Source organism: Paroedura picta, chromosome 3 (assembly GCF_049243985.1).
Source record: "Paroedura picta isolate Pp20150507F chromosome 3, Ppicta_v3.0, whole genome shotgun sequence".
NCBI lineage: Eukaryota > Metazoa > Chordata > Lepidosauria > Squamata > Gekkonidae > Paroedura > Paroedura picta.
Genome location: NC_135371.1, coordinates 124,761,062 through 124,777,632, shown reverse-complemented (window position 1 = coordinate 124,777,632; position 16,571 = coordinate 124,761,062). Strand labels below are relative to the sequence as shown.

General features: G+C 42.3%; 1 protein-coding gene across 2 annotated transcripts in view; it reads left to right on the top strand.

The window, feature by feature from the left end:
* The window catches only part of TBCD (tubulin folding cofactor D), a 179,387-nt gene that overhangs the window by 86,214 nt on the left and 76,602 nt on the right, over window positions 1–16,571 (top strand). For both annotated transcript variants that reach the window (XM_077327561.1, XM_077327563.1), the window contains 2 exons: window positions 6,270–6,327; window positions 13,684–13,713. In XM_077327561.1, the coding sequence (XP_077183676.1) occupies window positions 6,270–6,327; window positions 13,684–13,713 (88 nt within the window). The remainder of the gene's footprint in view (window positions 1–6,269; window positions 6,328–13,683; window positions 13,714–16,571) is intronic.

Genomic DNA, 16,571 nt, shown 5'->3' with positions numbered 1-16,571 from the left:
CAACAGGGGAACATCTTTCACCCTCTGCTGAAACTGCCAAGCCTCATGGCTTGGATGTTGAGTGATCATAGCTCAGTTCTTAAGTTTTCTGTTCTCTAAATGTTGATTGGAGGGCACTTTATTGCTTCTGGACCAGGCTGGGTTCAGAGAGAAAGTGAAGCCCTCCTCCTAGGGATTGCATAAAGATTGGTGACTCTGCCTGTTAGTAGGGAGTAGGTTCTTCCAAAAGTAGAGAGTGCCCCACTCCTGGGCCACCAAGAAAGAAGATTCACCGTGAGAAAAATCTTCCGTTCTCAGTGTATTGTTCATGTACAAAATGTAGCTTTTGATGGCTATTCTTGGAAGCAAATGTAATTTTAAAAGCTAGCCAACTGGCTAACTGAACTATTAACAGTGATGACTCAGCACAATAAATCTGTTTTCACTTCATCTTTTTTTCTGGTTGCTCCAAGGTCATGAGAAAAGTGTTTGTAGCCCATTCCATGCCATTGCATGCCTTTTGTTTTCAAAGGAGTTACTTCAACTACATTTGTATCTTTCTTCCCTCTTTGGAGTCATTATTAGAATGTTTGCCTTGACTTATTGTTAGTTTTCTTCATGAATTTCCAGGGTTATTTGTTATCTCCAGTGATAGCTCAACAATATTCATTAACCCTAGCCTATTTTTCAAAGATCTCTCAACTTTTTTTCTGTAATTGTAATGGATTCTTACTTTTGAAAAAGAGGAAGTGTTGGCTCTTATATGATGTTTTTCTCTACCCGAAGGAGTATCAAAGCGGTTTACAATCTACCTCTCCCCATAACAGACACCCTGTGAGGTGGCGAGAGCCCTGATATTATTGCTTGGTCAGAACAGCATTATCAGTCCTGTGGCGAGCCCAAGGTCACCCAGCTGGTTGCATGTGGGGGAGCAGGGAATAAAACTCAGCTCGCCAGATTAGAAATCCACACTCCACTACACCAAGTAACTAGATGCTGTCAACTAATTGATTTAATATTTCATGGTAAATGGTAAAATGGGGGCTGAAAGCAATGTGTATTTGTCATATGCATCCAAAATAAGATATCCAAGAAATAAATTAGGGACATTCATTATTGTGACACTAGAATCTAAATTCATGTTCTTGCATCTTCTGCTTAAAGATAGAAAAGTCCATATGGCTTCCAAGCAGTCTAAATACACAAAGACAGTTTGTTAGCCTAAGTGGGACTGGGCTACCAAATAGCTGCTATTATCTATGAGTCCACTGAGGACAGACATAGCATGAGGACATCTCATAGCATATCCATAAATAAATGGTTTTAACAAGCTTTTGGTGACAACTGGCAATTGGTATGGTGCTCACGTAAACAGAGCCACTAATACTGCAGCTCCACACTGTATGTCCACCTCCTGGCCAGCCTGGTTGCTGCTGCTCTTTTGAGGCAAGCAACAGTTGACCCATCCATCCATGAAGCTGCCGAGCTGCCACAGCTCTTCTAGTGCAGGTGGCAACTTCAGACAGATAGCAAAAGTAAACCTCACAATATAGATCTTATTAAGAGCTTCTTGTGGTGCAGAGTGGTAAGACAGCAGACATGCAGTCTGAAAGCTCTGCCCGTGAGGCTGGGAGTTCAATCCCAGCAGCCGGCTCAAGGTTGACTCAGCCTTCCATCCTTCCGACGTCGGTAAAATGAGTACTTAGCTTGCTGGGGGGTAAACGGTAATGACTGGGGAAGGCACTAGCAAATGACACCACATTGAGTCTGCCATGAAAACGCTAGAGGGCATCACCCCAAGGGTCAGACATGACCCAATGCTTGCACAGGGGATACCTTTACCTTTACCTATAGATCTTGTTAAAGGAAAAGCACTATAACCACTGATATGAAAACACACTTTTGGCCCATAGAATAAGTTGCTTTCATCCCTGCTTGGAAAATCTGTTCATGAAATGCTTAGTGCAGGGGGCCTGCCAGATGTCCATGGAGTACAATTCCCATGAGCCCCTGCCAGCAGTTGCTGTATTTGGTGTATTTAGACTGCATTTCCTGGCAGGGGCTCATGGGAATTGTAGTCCATGGACATCTGGAGGGCCGCAGTTTGACTACACCTGGCTTAGTGTCTCATTTAGTCTGAAACAGCAAATCATTTTAAAGTCTTGATCAAATGGACAGAGACATCCATAGCAGAAGAAATGCTAATACAGTTGGCATGTAGAAGGCAGTATAGAGTTGCTTCACTAGTAAGAAAGCAAAGGAATTAATATTTAAATTAGTGTATCTTAAACTGTTTTCACCTGAGGGCCTGTGGGATTCTTAATCTAAAGAGGGAGAAGATATAATTTCTCCTGGGAGTTTTAATCCCCACCCAGTTTTAATCTACCTTGCTGTGACCAGGATTTTACTGAGCTGTGCTTCCTACATCTTCTGAGCTTTGGGACATAGTTATTTCTTTTGTTCAGTTTGTCTTTTTCAAGACATCTCAGATTGTGGTTTTCTGAAGCTCTTTCACAAAATTCTGGGGTCATGTTGCAGCTTTCATTTAGTATACAAAAATATATCAGGGAAGCTAACTGGGTTTCCTATTAAAGTTTAATTGAACAGCACAAAGACCACTCTTGGTGTGCTTCAAACCAGCAAGGAGTTCATGTTCTATTGCAGCTGCAAGTCTTATGAGAATTCTGCTGACTTGAAAACTTAATGATTGGTCCAGGAAGTTGCTCTTCTAGTGGCTTTCCAACTCTACAACCCAGTGGCTCTTTTAAGCTATATCCTCCATTGTGAGCAATCATTCTTGAAACTGAACACTTTTCCTCTACAAGACCACCCTGTCCTCTTTTCACTTACTTGCACAATTGTTGCTACCATATCCTACTCCCAGGGCACAAAACCCTCACAGCTAGGAGCAAGGGTGGGTTTAAAAGCATCAGGTTTGATTGGGTTACTTTCCGTGCACCCCAGGCTAGGGCCATACTTAAAGGTGTGTATGTGGGGGAGGGGGGGGGCTAACTCAAGTGGGTGTGTTCTGACCAGTAATTCATACATCTGTGATGGGGAAGGGATTGGTGACTCTCCCTGCATCTTTCTTTCTTTGGCAGCTACATACCTACTAGATTTGGAACACCAGAAACCATATCATCTAACACCCTTTAAAACCTGTAGCCTTGGGTGGGGGGAGCTCTAAATTGTAACACCTTTCTTGAAATAGTCTATTTTATTGTAGAGGTTTAATAAACACGATTGGGCTTTGTGGGGTTTGTTTGTTTTTCAGCCCAGGTTTGGACTGATTTTTAAAGGATCATGATTCTAATCCTTATAAATTACAAGTCCAAACAAAACCAGTCTATATCATTGAAAAATCTGTGAAGACCCAGCATTGTTTCTAAGACTGGTTTGCTTACTTCTTGAATTTTTTTATGTACAAGAATCTACTATGACATGAATTTTCTCAGTTTTATGAAAGGCTTCTCTAATGACAGCTTTGTTTATCTTTTGTTTAAAAGTTCTACATGGCTAAATTCTGTCATTAATTTTACTTTTTTGATATTGCTGTGGGAAATGACAGGTGACAACAATGAAAAAGTGAAGTAAGTTTTTGCTAAGTCTGGAAAACTCCTCCTTTTCCTGTACTTCAGCACCATCCTGTCTTTTGACTCAGAACAAATGGATGTCAGTGTGGGAGTACAGGCAGTTTAGTCTTCCCTAGAGTATTGCACGGTGAGAAAAGAATAGAGATGTGGCTCTCATGTAAATAGAGCTACATAGCTCTAGGGTAAGATTAGCCTGCAGAATCAGGAAATATGAATATTGCTCAGAGCTACATATTGTGCTCTGATGAAATGCTGGGAATAATTTCCACACATGAAGAACATGTTTGTTCCCTGACTACTTTGTTCAGAAGAGTAATTCCTGTCTGTTACATATTGAGCAATGTTAGCACTTCTTAACTTTTTGTCTTCCTTTTGTACAAGTCACTTTCTGTTAAAGTGTCATAGCCAGACTGGGAAGACACTAGTTAAAATCTGCTGTGAAACTCCCTGGATGACTTTGGGCCTGTTGGTTCCCTTTCAGCTTAATCTACCACACATGCCACCCTGAGCCCCCTGGAAGATGGGAGGGAAAATTAATGGATAATACCCCACTTTTAGTGAGGCTTTTCATAACTCTTTGTCTGCTGAGGCTTTGGCATCACTTCTGATACTAATGACTTCTTTCTCTGGCTTAATAATTAGCAAACCTTCTGATATAGAGACAGCACAGTCTTCTTTTCTTTGATTAGCCTGTTAAGGAGCAAATCATCTAACCCACTACGAAGTCAGTTATATTTTTATGTAACTAATATAGTAAAGTAATAAATGGAAATTCGAGAAGTAATACCAAAATGTTACAGTAGTAGAAATTGATGTTTATGGTGGTGTTTCCGTATCATTGCTGGAGACTTGTGAGGAATGACACAAGCTCCCAGTTCTTCTCCCCTACTGCTGTTTCACATGTTCAACCTCTTCTCACCTTGCTTCTCCCCCCCTCCCATCATGTTTCCTCCTACTCCCACATTACATTTTCCTGATCTATTTTTCTTGTTTCCCCTTCCTGTCCCCTCAACCAATCACTTGTGTAGTTTTCCTTACTCCAGGACACTTCTCCTGTTCTCATTTCGCTTTCCATTGCCATTACCCACCCTCCTGTTCCTTTTTTCTCCTTCCCAGTCCCCAGTGCCCAACTCCTTATTCTCTCTACAATGGCACCTACTTCTTGCATCCCCTTTGGTTTCTGTTGCCTTCTCTCCTCTTCACTCCTGCTCCACCCCTATGTTGAAGTTGAACTAACCAGCCACATCTGCCAAGCCCCCAGAAACCCCTCCTCAATTAATGGAATCCTGAACCTTTGGTCTCATAGTTAGCGTTAATGTTGGGTTTCCCCCCCCTCTATCTCTCTAAAGTAAGCAGCTATTATTGATGTGAGATTTGGGAGAAACATTGTGGTCAAGACAAAACCTGCTTGCCAGCCATGTTGCTTCCACATGGAACTCTATTGGGGCAGCTTCCAGGTTGTTGGAAGTTGCATGGATGGGAGGGGGGGCTGTGGAGCATTGTGTTTTCCTTCAGCCATTATAAATGGACCTTTTAATGGGAGACAGCACAGCATTTCTTACACCCTTCGTTGGAAAATGATGGCTTTGGATAGTAAGACAATATTTGGCAAAGCAGGGTCTTTACTTTGTCTCAATAGTGGATGCAACCGTATAAGTATAGGGGAGGGGTAAGACCATAATTTTCTATCACTTTCCCTGCTTATTACATTTGATGGGCCTTTTAGCTAGCTAGTATGCAATATGTTATAAAGGTCTGAAGAAATGAAAAAGGAAAGGTGATACCAACATTTATTAGGAAAAGGCCCACTGAAAATTACCACCCCTGGTTTTGCATTCAATTTTATAAAGCAAAATAGTGACATTTACTTTTGAGTTGTAGAAACCATAAGAATTAAGTTGCTTTTATATCTAATGTACGCTACCTTGGAATTTACTTTGGGTCTGCTGAATTATGGTTTTCAGATTACGTTCCATATAGTTTGAAAGTTTGTCATGAGTATTCTATTTAACCTTCCATCTTCTGCTGCATACTATGACAAATATTAGTACTATTCAGGTGAATTTAAAAATTCAAGTTAACAACAAACTGAAAAATTATGTAAGCCTCTAACATAGGGATTTCCAATCAGGGATCCATGGACTGGGTCGAGGACAGGTAAAGTGCTAGTAGCCTTTCTTGGCATAGGTGGAAAAACACCATTTGGGCTGCCTTCGTGATCTGAGCTGCCATAAACAGGGAGGCATCAAAGATCACCCCCAAATTCTTGGCTGTTGGCATAGATGTAAGTTGTACCCCATCCAGGAAGGGGAGGTACGCTTCCTGATCCTGGAAATATAATATTCAAATATGGTCATTTGCATTCAGCTAATACAGAAGCAATAGAACAGTGGGTATAAATTGTGGTCTCTTTACTTGTTGCTTCTATGATATGTTTTGAATTGAATATAGGGGTTCACATTTATGGCTATTCCTCTGTCAAACATTAATTCAATGGTGCCATTGGAATGCAGAAAATACATCCCCAGCCCACTGTTAAAAATACTTCCTCCTGGTATTAAAAGGTATGATGGGACACTTTTTTTTTTTTTTTGCAGAAGTCATGAATTTGCATCAAGAACTTCTAAATGTTAACATTCAGTCATCTGTCAAGTTTACACAACTTACTTTTTAATGCAATATATTTTCTGTCTTTAGCGCTCTGGTGATAACTGCAATATTTGACCGCGATATTAACTGCAGAAGAGCTGCCTCGGTAAGATGTGATTTTGCAATTTTTAAAAGTTTATGACACTTATAAGTACCTACAATAATATAGCCAAAGGAATTCCTGTGCACTGAGTTCTACATGATAAATTACCCTTAAAGATGGGAAGCTTTTCTTTCATGTGTGACTTAAATTTGATAAAGCTTTAATATTAGAAGCAGCCTAATTCCAAGGTGTGCTGGAACAGCAGAACTGCTGGTCCATTCAGCTTAAATGTCCCTCCACAAGGTGCAGTCTTCATAGGGAGTAAACTGGAGTTCTAGCGACCCCAGCAACGCCCAGCAGTGCCTGATGACATCCCTCTGAACGGCATATACAGGTGTGGCCAACCACAACCCACTGATTCAGTCAAGGCCCCTCAGTGTCACGCCTGCTGCCTTTCTTCCCTGGTGGTTTACTAGAAGACAGGGTAATAATAAGCCATGCTGTTCCGACAGAGGCACATGCTGGAGCCATGCAACCAGTGCACCCTAAAGCTTTCTGCTTTTTGCTGGGCCCGTAAAATGGAGATCTTCCGCCACGTTTATGGTCAGGGCCAGTGCTACAGCAAATGGTATGGGTCCCCTTTTATATCTTGGTGCCTGGACATCTCGGTTTGGTCTCTCTCCATGCCGCTCATGTTAGGTCCTTCTGGTTTTAAGGAAGGCTATGTTTTTGCCATTTGCTGGGTTTTCTTGTAATTGTAGATATTTGGGGTTTTAATGGGTAAATTTGGGGTTTTAATGGGGTTTAACTGGGTTTTATAGTTTGGGTTGTTGTTGTGACCTGTCATGAGCCAGTTTCTGAGAGTGGCGGGCTATAAATCAAATTAATTAATTAATTAATTAATTAAGTGTCATACAAACAAGAGCCTCAGTTCCAAACTGTAGCTCATTTGCCAGTAGTAGGTATTGGAGCACAAAACGGAGAATACATAATGGTGCCTCCAGCAAAGTCTTTCACACCTCTCCCCCATAGTTCACTGGGAAAGGCTGACCACACAGTAGGCAGGACACATGGGCTCAAACTGTATGGGACTGGGGATGGAGAACAAAAGACAGAACACAACTGTTATCTGGTATTGGTCCAGATAACAGCAAAACACAAGGCAGAGGCTGACTTCAAATTCATGACATCCACATCAACATTTTAACCACTGGGCCAAGCTACCATATGCAAAGAAAGAATCTCACTGGGCATTAGTTATTCCACTGCAGCCCTGATTTCACCACCAGCCATTTAGAGGCAGCCACAGAACCTTACACAGACAGGTATGGCCGAGTAGAAAAGCACTGGGATAGCATAACTGGTTCACTCTCCATATGGGGAGATGAAAGGGGCATGCTTGCAGTACACAGTGGATGTTTTGCTCCACAGACAAAAAAAGGGGAGGGGAGAATGTGGTGGCTTAGCAGATGGGCTGCCCAAAAATCCTTCATTTTGGCATTTCTATTTGTTTATGTAGAGCCTCTTGTGGCACAGAGTGGTAAGGCAGCCGTCTGAAAGCTTTGCCCATGAGGCTGGGAGTTCAATCCCAGCAGCCGGCTCAAGGTTGACTCAGCCTTCCATCCTTCTGAGGTCGGTAAAATGAGTACCCAGCTTGCTGGGGGGTAAACGGTAATGACTGGGGAAGGCACTGGCAAACCACCTGTATTGAGTCTGCCATGAAAATGCTAGAGGGCGTCACCCCAAGGGTCAGACATGACTCGGTGCTTGCACAGGGGATACCTTTACCTTTACGTTTATTTGTTTATGTATTTATTTGCATTTGAAGTCCATATTTCTCTCAGGGACTGAAGCTAGATTAGTGAATCAGTTCAGTCAATAAAATGGAACATTCAGTGACCAGTGCAGGAGGATTTTAGATGTCTGGAACCACCAAAAAGAACTGAAGCATAGTATAAGTTTTAGCGTGAGATCTGCAGCAATTACATAACAGGATCCAAACTGCAATAAGCTATATGCAACAGTATGGACCACAGTATCAATCATTTATCCAAATAAATTTGTCAACACTTTTGCACAGTGCAACCTGCTTAGAAAATCCCTCCTGAATAGTTCAGTTTTGCATACTTTGCAGGAGGCCAGGAGAGTGGCAGCTTTCCTCATTTCCTCAAGCACGCCATTCCACAAGGTGGGATCCACAATGGGGAAAGCACATGTACAGACAGCTGTTGATTTTGCCCGGTTGTGGGCTGGGACCTGCCAAAGCCGCTGTTGACGTGAGTGAAGTCGTCTTAGTGGAGCACAGGGAGAGAGGTGGCTCCACAGATAGGAGGGCCCAAGGTCATGGAGGACTTTGTATGTGGGCCCAAGGTCATGGAGGACTTTGTATGTGGTAACCAATATCTTAAACTGAGTTTGGGAAGAAATGGGTAGCCAGTGGCGAGTCTGCAGAGTGGTAGCTCTGTCTAGCTCCCACTAATAGTCAAGCCACGATGTTCTGGATGCATTTGAATTTCTGAGCTGATTTTGAGGCGAGACTAATGTACAGAGTATTACAGTAGTCTGTTCTTGATGTTACTGTTCCAGAGCAGCAAGCAGAATATGAGAATGGAAGGAGAGGGTAGACTGGAAATGGGCAGCAGTGGTACCCAAACTTTTTATCAACGGGGACCCGTCAACGCTTGACAATTTTACTGAGGCCTGGGGGGGAGGGGAGTAGACGAGGGACGTTGCCACCGTCACCTGAGCCCCCTGCTCCACTTGCTTTCCCACCAGTGCCCCTGACTTCCCGCCACCTGCTGGTTGGCACTGCCAGCAGCAACAACGCAGTGCCACACCGAGGGAGAGCCCCAGCCATGGCGACCGCTGGAGAGTACCAGTGATGGGCCGGCTGCAGAGTGGCAGGGCAGCCCCTGAGGCAGCAGCTGGAGAGGAGAACGAGTAGAAGTTGCAGCCCGGTACCAACTGATCCACAGACCGGTACCGGTCTTCGGACCGGGGGTTGGGGACCGCTAGTCTACAGCATATCTGAAAAGATTAAATGTGACTCATGAAAGCTGACATTGAAATGCATGTTGTTAGTCCGTAAGCTGCCAACAGATCTTTTTGCAGCAAAATAAAACAGAGGCCACCCCGGAGCACTGTAAAGACCAGCTTCAGTTCCAGCATGAGCTTCCCTGAGTCTGAGTTTAGATATGTGACGGGGGGGGGGGGGGGCATTCTGGGAAGGTTTTTTTGGAAATTATAAAAGGGGAGAAGGGAGACAGTGGTGTGGCATGAAGATGTGGGAGGAGGAGGTCAGAGAACCAGCCTCATCTGCCCAACAAAAAAGGACAGGGACCCAGTTCTAAGTAACTCCAGACTTTATTGAGCAGCAGCAGGGATTGCACTGTGAGTCCATTATTATTTTTCTGTGCTCAGAGAGCAGAAAGACTTATGCCCTCTTTTGTCTGCCTGTCAGCCTTAACTTGACTCCTGCCCTGCTTCCCTGCCTTTTTGGTGTGGTTGTCTCAAGGACATATGCAAAAGAGCAGAAAAATCATAGCTGTGTATTCCTTCAGGCTGTGCCTTTATAGCTTGAGAGTGGGAAAGTCTTATTGGAAGAAATCACAGTCTTTCGTTTTTAATCATACTGATACTTCCATGATAGGCTGTGTTGTAATCATAGCTGCAGGCTAGCACTGCATGCAGTCTGCCTTTCAAGTCAAACCCTGCTGACACTCCTTGTTGCAATAAAGAATTGAAAAATATTGGAAAATGGCAATGGCTTAGAAGCAAGTCTATGGAAATAGTGTATTCACTGCTGCCAGTATCTCATAAAATGCTTAATTATATAGACTGTTAATAGTTCATATAGAACTTATGTAAATCTGAAATTACTTTGTGAAAGAAGTCACTGTTCCTTAAGGCAGGGGTAGTCAACCTGTGGTCCTCCAGATGTCCATGGACTACTATTCTCATGAGTCCCTGCCAGCAAATGCTGGCAGGGGCTCATGGGAATTGTAGTCCATGGACATCTGGAGGACCACAGGTCGACTACCCGTGCCTTGAGGAACCAAAATGGAGATGGAGTGAACATATCTCTGAACTTCTACCTAATTCTCCTCAAACCAAGTATCAGTTGTAGTAAACTTAAATAAATGCTAAATGTTTTATCCATAACTTTCATTTTGAGACATCAGTGGCAGATTAGATATTTTATCCTCCAAATGGAGCAGGCGAGGTACAGGTCCCTGTGCCCCTGCACTGTTGCTGTGAATTATAATGAATCCTTATTTGGATGTAGCCCAGAACACAGTTTTGCTTAGCTAATATTAAAAGATACATATGATAAACATATTTTATTTATTTACAAAACTTATACCCTTCCTTTCTACCCTCATCAGGGCCTCCAAGGCAAATTAAAAACATACATATTAAAAGCACATCTTAAAAGCTATTAAAGCCAAACAAAAACATATCTTTAAAACAATTAAAGTCAAACTAATATATACACGAAAGCAGGTGGCACTCTTATTCTCATTCATACTTTGTTTGCGGCTTTTAAAATGCTGATCGTGTTTAACTTTATGGATGACATTCCACTAAGGCCATGCAATAGAAGAGTCAGCTGTCTGCGACTGTTTGTTTCTGACTCTGGCTGAGATGCAAAGCACCCTTTCAGGTATGCATTAGCTCTTCCTCTGAATACAACACATTTCACACCACACTGGAAAATGCATCTGAAGCTGTCCTGCGTTTCAGGGGCAACATGCATATAACCATTGAGGACCATTGGGCACAGGAGGGCACTTAACCATAGAGCCCTCATTCTTTGACTCTGACCATCTGCTAGTTCCTGAAAAACTGCAGTGCAGTATTTCATGGTAAATAAATCAGTGCTTGCAACTATAGGGACTAATTTGCTTTTCAAGAACACTTTTAGATTGTGAATAAAAAACATATTGGAATGCCTATATGCAGTGCAACTGTTGTTTAGGGCTGACAACTGTACTGGGAAATTCCTGGGGATTTGGGGGCAGATCGTGGGAACAGCAGCATTATACTTCAGTGGAGAGAGGTTAGACTTCAGTGAGGTATAATGCCATAGAGCAGGGATAGTCTACCTGTGGTCCTCCAGATGTCCATGGACTACAATTTCCATGAGCCCCTGCCCGTGTTTACTGGCAGGGGCTCATGGGATTTGTATTTGATGAACATCTGGACGACCACAGGTTGACTACTCCTGCCGTAGAGCCCATCCTCCATAGATGGAGGGGAACTGATTTTTCTAGTCTGGAGATCAGTTGTAATTCCGGTAGATCACCAGTCACCACAGGTTGACTACCCCTGCCTTAAGGAACAGTGACTTCTTTCACACTAGGAAGTTAGCACCCTTTGTTGAGTATAAAGGTATCCCCTGTTCAAGCACTGAGCCATGTCTGACCCTTGGGGTGATGCCCTCTAGCGTTTTCTTGGCAGACTCAGTACAGGGTGGTTTGCCAGTGCCTTCCCCAGTCATTACCGCTTTACCCGAGCTAGCTGGGTACTCATTTTACCAACCTTGGGAGGGTCAAAGACTGAGTCAGTCTTGAGCCGGCTGCTGGGATCAAACTCCCAACCTCATGGACAGACAGCTTCAGACAGCATTTCTGCCACTTACCACTCTGCGCCACAAGAGGAATATATTACACATTTAATTTAAGAAATAAAATTCTTCAGAATATTAAATAATTAAATCAGGGACATTCAGGGGCTACACAAGACAGCTTGAAACAGCTGAGCATTGGGGAGTGCCTCCCACTATTCAGCTGTTTTTGTGACTTTCACAAGGAACAGAAAGCAGAGGCTTAAAGAGTCTAGGAATCTCTTTAATCTCATTGCTTTCTGCTCCATCCACAACCACAACGAACCATTTTAAAAGTTTGTGGCAGTAGAACCATTACAAATGTGGCAAAAATTGTGAAAAAAAATGGCTTTCTGGTTCGGTTTGTTCCCATCCATTTGTGTATTACATTCATAACAAATAACATTTTGGTAGACTTCCTGTTTCAGAAATGTCTTGGTTTTGTATGTGTGTTTCTATGTATATATGATTCCCCCACATTTCCTAGGCCAAAATTTATTAGGAAGCTGTGTTCTAAATCAGGTGGGTTCCATTGAGGTTTTCCCCCTTCAGCTACAAACTGGAGTGCTTTTGGGGGGCAGAAGGGGGAGCATGCACTCAATTCCATGGTCTAATCATGCTCTGACTGTTCTTGGTATGCTCTATTCTGTCATGCTTTTCTCCAGTTTCTTTGGAAAGAGCACAGCCCAAGTGCATTATCATGCTATCTGGAAGATGCACATTTTCTTAGGTCCCACAAACATTCCTGCTATTTGCCTTCTCTCAGCCCTTGTGTCTGCCATAATGCATATTGGGAAACATATCTAATAGATTGCAGATATTCTATAATAGCCTTTCTTTTTATGCTTTTAATACTGTGTGGAGCTACCTTTATTCTGGAATTTCTGGTGGTACAATTTTTGATAGAGTGTCGGTCAAAATGATAATTTATCGGTCATGGCTGGTGAGAGACCTGTTCTAGACTTCTTACCACTAGGGAAGTTGAAGATATATTCACAGCTGTATTATGGTGATACATTCCTGTGATCTGTATGCAGATCTTTTGCGGATTCAAAAACAAGAGCTTTTGGATGTTATTAATTCCTTTCACTGCCAAGTACTGAAAATCACAAAATAAATGTGAATAAATTCAGTGAAGTATCCTGAGTAAAAGGTTCCTCATCTGTGGCTTACCCCTGTCCTGTTTTTTCCTTTTATTACATCTACTTTACTCTATTAATGTTGTATTGAAAACTAAAAAGACTGATGGGAACTTCAAAGCTGGATATTTTTACATGTGTTTAAATACAAATGTGTTGAGTAATAGAATGTATTATGAAAGTGAAGTCTACGGAGCAGAAAGCCTCTGACCAAGCTGCTGTCTCCTCATTAAGTTTATGAAAGGAGGAGGAGTGCCTGAGAATCATGACTGTAGAAATCTAAAAACTTTACATTACCACACACAAGCTGTCCGGAAGCAAGATGAAAAACCACCCTGTCGTAGTTCTTATATTCTTAGGGTATTGCCTTTTCATTTCTAGTGGGAAGCCCTGTGTCAGCAGTAAAAGACCAGTTTTGTGGGTGTGCCTGTTTTTAATAAATGTGGATTCTTAAACCTGTTGGCATGAAATATGCAGATTTAAAAGAGTATTAGCACATAAATCAACAACTCCTTGAGGGCATATTCAACCAACAAGCCCAACTTTATTTCCAAAAGCAAAGCCCATGGGTCATTTATATTGCTGCACGGTTTTATTATTTTTAATTCATGAGCTAGTGTTTATCTGCAAGCAAGCCTGACTCATTTTTTATGTTTGTTCTTTCTTTGTTCTTAGGCTGCCTTCCAGGAGAATGTTGGTAGACAGGTATGGCAACTTAAAAAAAAAATCCTTTCATTTAATTTCTTGTAAATCTACTGTAGCATAAAATTACGTGTGGGCTTTTTGTCCAGCTGAGGAGAGGGTTTGGTGAATCTGGATAAACCTCAAGATGGTCACAGTAATGTTTCTTGTGTACTTATTAAAATGTGATGATTTGTATGCACTATGGGAAAGTGGCTTTGTGCAAGGCATTAAACCAAGTAGCATTGACTTATATATGAGTGCAGTGCTAAACTAACTGAAGTTAAGATTGGTTTTAATGGATTGTCTTAAGTACAACAGAAGTGACTTTTTTTTACTGCTACTTGACACTCTCCCTGATCTAGCAATAGTAACCTCAAAACTACATAAATATAATGAAAATAGAGAGAAACACTGCTATATAACATGATTACACTTGCTCTACTTATTGCAATTGTGTCTCAATCAATGGAGCTATGAAATTTTTAGACTGAAATAAAGTAACTGTGGTCTTCCTAATACTCAGAATTATAACAAGAATCAATCTTTGTTGCTCTTAAGGGTGCCACTGGACTCAAAACTTATTTAAACAGAACATGTTCTTGAATGCACAGTAGAAAAAGAGGGGGCACCATTAAAATGTGTTTTTTTTTAATGTAAGGGACTTTTGGAATTATGTGGTATTGTTACACAGGATTAGAGGGTATTGTGTGTCTTTTTTTTTAATCCTGTTCTTTCTTTCTGAGTAAGTTATGTGCACCCAAGGCTTCATAATCACACCAATTCAGACACCTTCATTAGGCAGTCAGCTGGGGCATGGGGTGGGGGTGTATCTTTCTATGTAAATATGATGCCCTCCTCACAACAGCTATTTTGGTAGACCAGCACAAAGTTGTCAAGGATGAATCTCAGAAGCTGTTTTTGACCGATTATGCACGGGCTGGAACATCCATGCTGGCAGCAGCAGGGCATCGAGGAAAATCCCCGATTATGTGCGCCGCCGCCACCAGCCAGGGCCCGGCCCAGCCCAGGCCCTTGGAAGACCCACGTTAACAGAACGTGGGTTCTTCTGGAGTCCTGGGACACCCAAGGGCACAGGCGAGGGCCAGGCCACTTGAACCTTGTGCATAATTGGAGGAGCCGGGTGTTTGGCGTCCCTGCAGGGGATGACAGGGGCGACCTCCCCACACCTCGCCATGGTGGGAGAGCAGCATGCTGCTCCCCACCATCCTGCATCGGGGTCCCCTACCCCCAGTCCCCCCCAGCTGCTGCTGCTGCTTACCGGCACTTCAGGCCCCGCGGTGGGCAGCCCTGCCCCCATGCATACTCGGGGGACGGCGGGCCTTTTTACCTCGGCACACTGGAACGTCGGCAGCCCGGCATTGATGCCGCTGTGCATAAGTGGTCAATGCGTTATCACAAAACCTGATGTATTTGATTAGACTAACTACTTGATGCAGGTAAAACAAGAACAAAACTTTAGGATTGATCTAGTGTTCCTTCAGGCTAAAAGAGAATTAGTTGAAGCATGTTATCCAAACTTAAAAGGCAGAACAAAAGGGGGTAGTGGCAGAGTTGAAAGTTATATTATGTTATTTTATTTTTAAGAATGACTATACAAATTGAGCTACAGTTAGCTCTAGGAATCATAATCTTCTCTAGTGACTTTAGCAAAAGATTGATTAAAGGACAGGAAAGTACAGATTCCCCCCCTCCCCCCCCCAGTTTCGTATGATACTTCAGTCAATTATAAGATTACACTTTATGGAATGATCCCTTGTGATAATGTAATGTATCATCAAACACTCCACCCCATTAATGAAGCAAGGACAGCTAAAATGCTGTCATGTACTCTTCTCAAGCACCTGTTCTGCTGTGAATCATTTATTGGGATTATAAGAGTTTTACTCTTTCCGCATACAGGTGCAGAAATGCCTGTGGTGGTTTAATGAAAAAGTAAAATGAAAATTTGAGGGGATTAGTTCCAGACTGACAACAGTTACATTTTCCCCCCAAGTATTCTGTGAGCTTTCACAGGGCACTTCTGAAAACTTCTGTAAGAGTTTGTAGTCGTTTTAGTGCTCGTTTCATGTGAGAAGGCAAGGAAAGTTCTATTTTCTTTGTATTTAGAACTTTAAAAAATGTGTGTAATGATTTTGTTTCTCTTGCGGCTAGAAGGACAGGCTGGATACAGCTCAAAATGCCTGACTTCAGAAAGTAAATACAGTACAATTTCTGAAGAACAAATTGGGGGAGGGATAAGACATGGCATTTCTGAACAGGCTGTCTATAGCAATGTGGAGGTAGTAAAGAAATTCCACAGACCTTTTAAGGTATCCAAATATAAGGTTCCTCAGAATGCCTTTCTATAATTTCAATTGTGCCAATAAATGTGAACCGCAAAAAAATCATGATTCCAGGTCCTGGATCTTTTTACACTTTATCCATAGCCATTTGGCTCTAGATTTGGTTCTTGTCTTTTCTGCCTTGCAGTTCTTTCTTGGAATATTCAGTCCTTGCTGCATTTGGATTTTGTAAGCTTCTTTGAATACTGACTCTTAACTCCCACTGGATCTGAAACTCAAGCCACTCCCTTAAGTGTCTCTGCAGCCTGAGGTGGCTTTTACCACACCCTCCATTGACTGTTTCTTACTGAGGTGGCAAAACAGTCTGGTTCACTTGGTGAACATGCTCATGCTGGTTATGTTACATTGTGAGAGCGGGTTGCTTAAAGTGTGCAATTTAATGTCGTCCTTCATTCGGCCAATAAAACCCTCGGTTATTTCTCTCTTTTTCAATAGAGTGGCTTAACCTGTTTAACCCACACTCTCAGTTCGTTATTTGTTAAGCTTTAATGTTCCAGATGCATTATAACAGTTTAA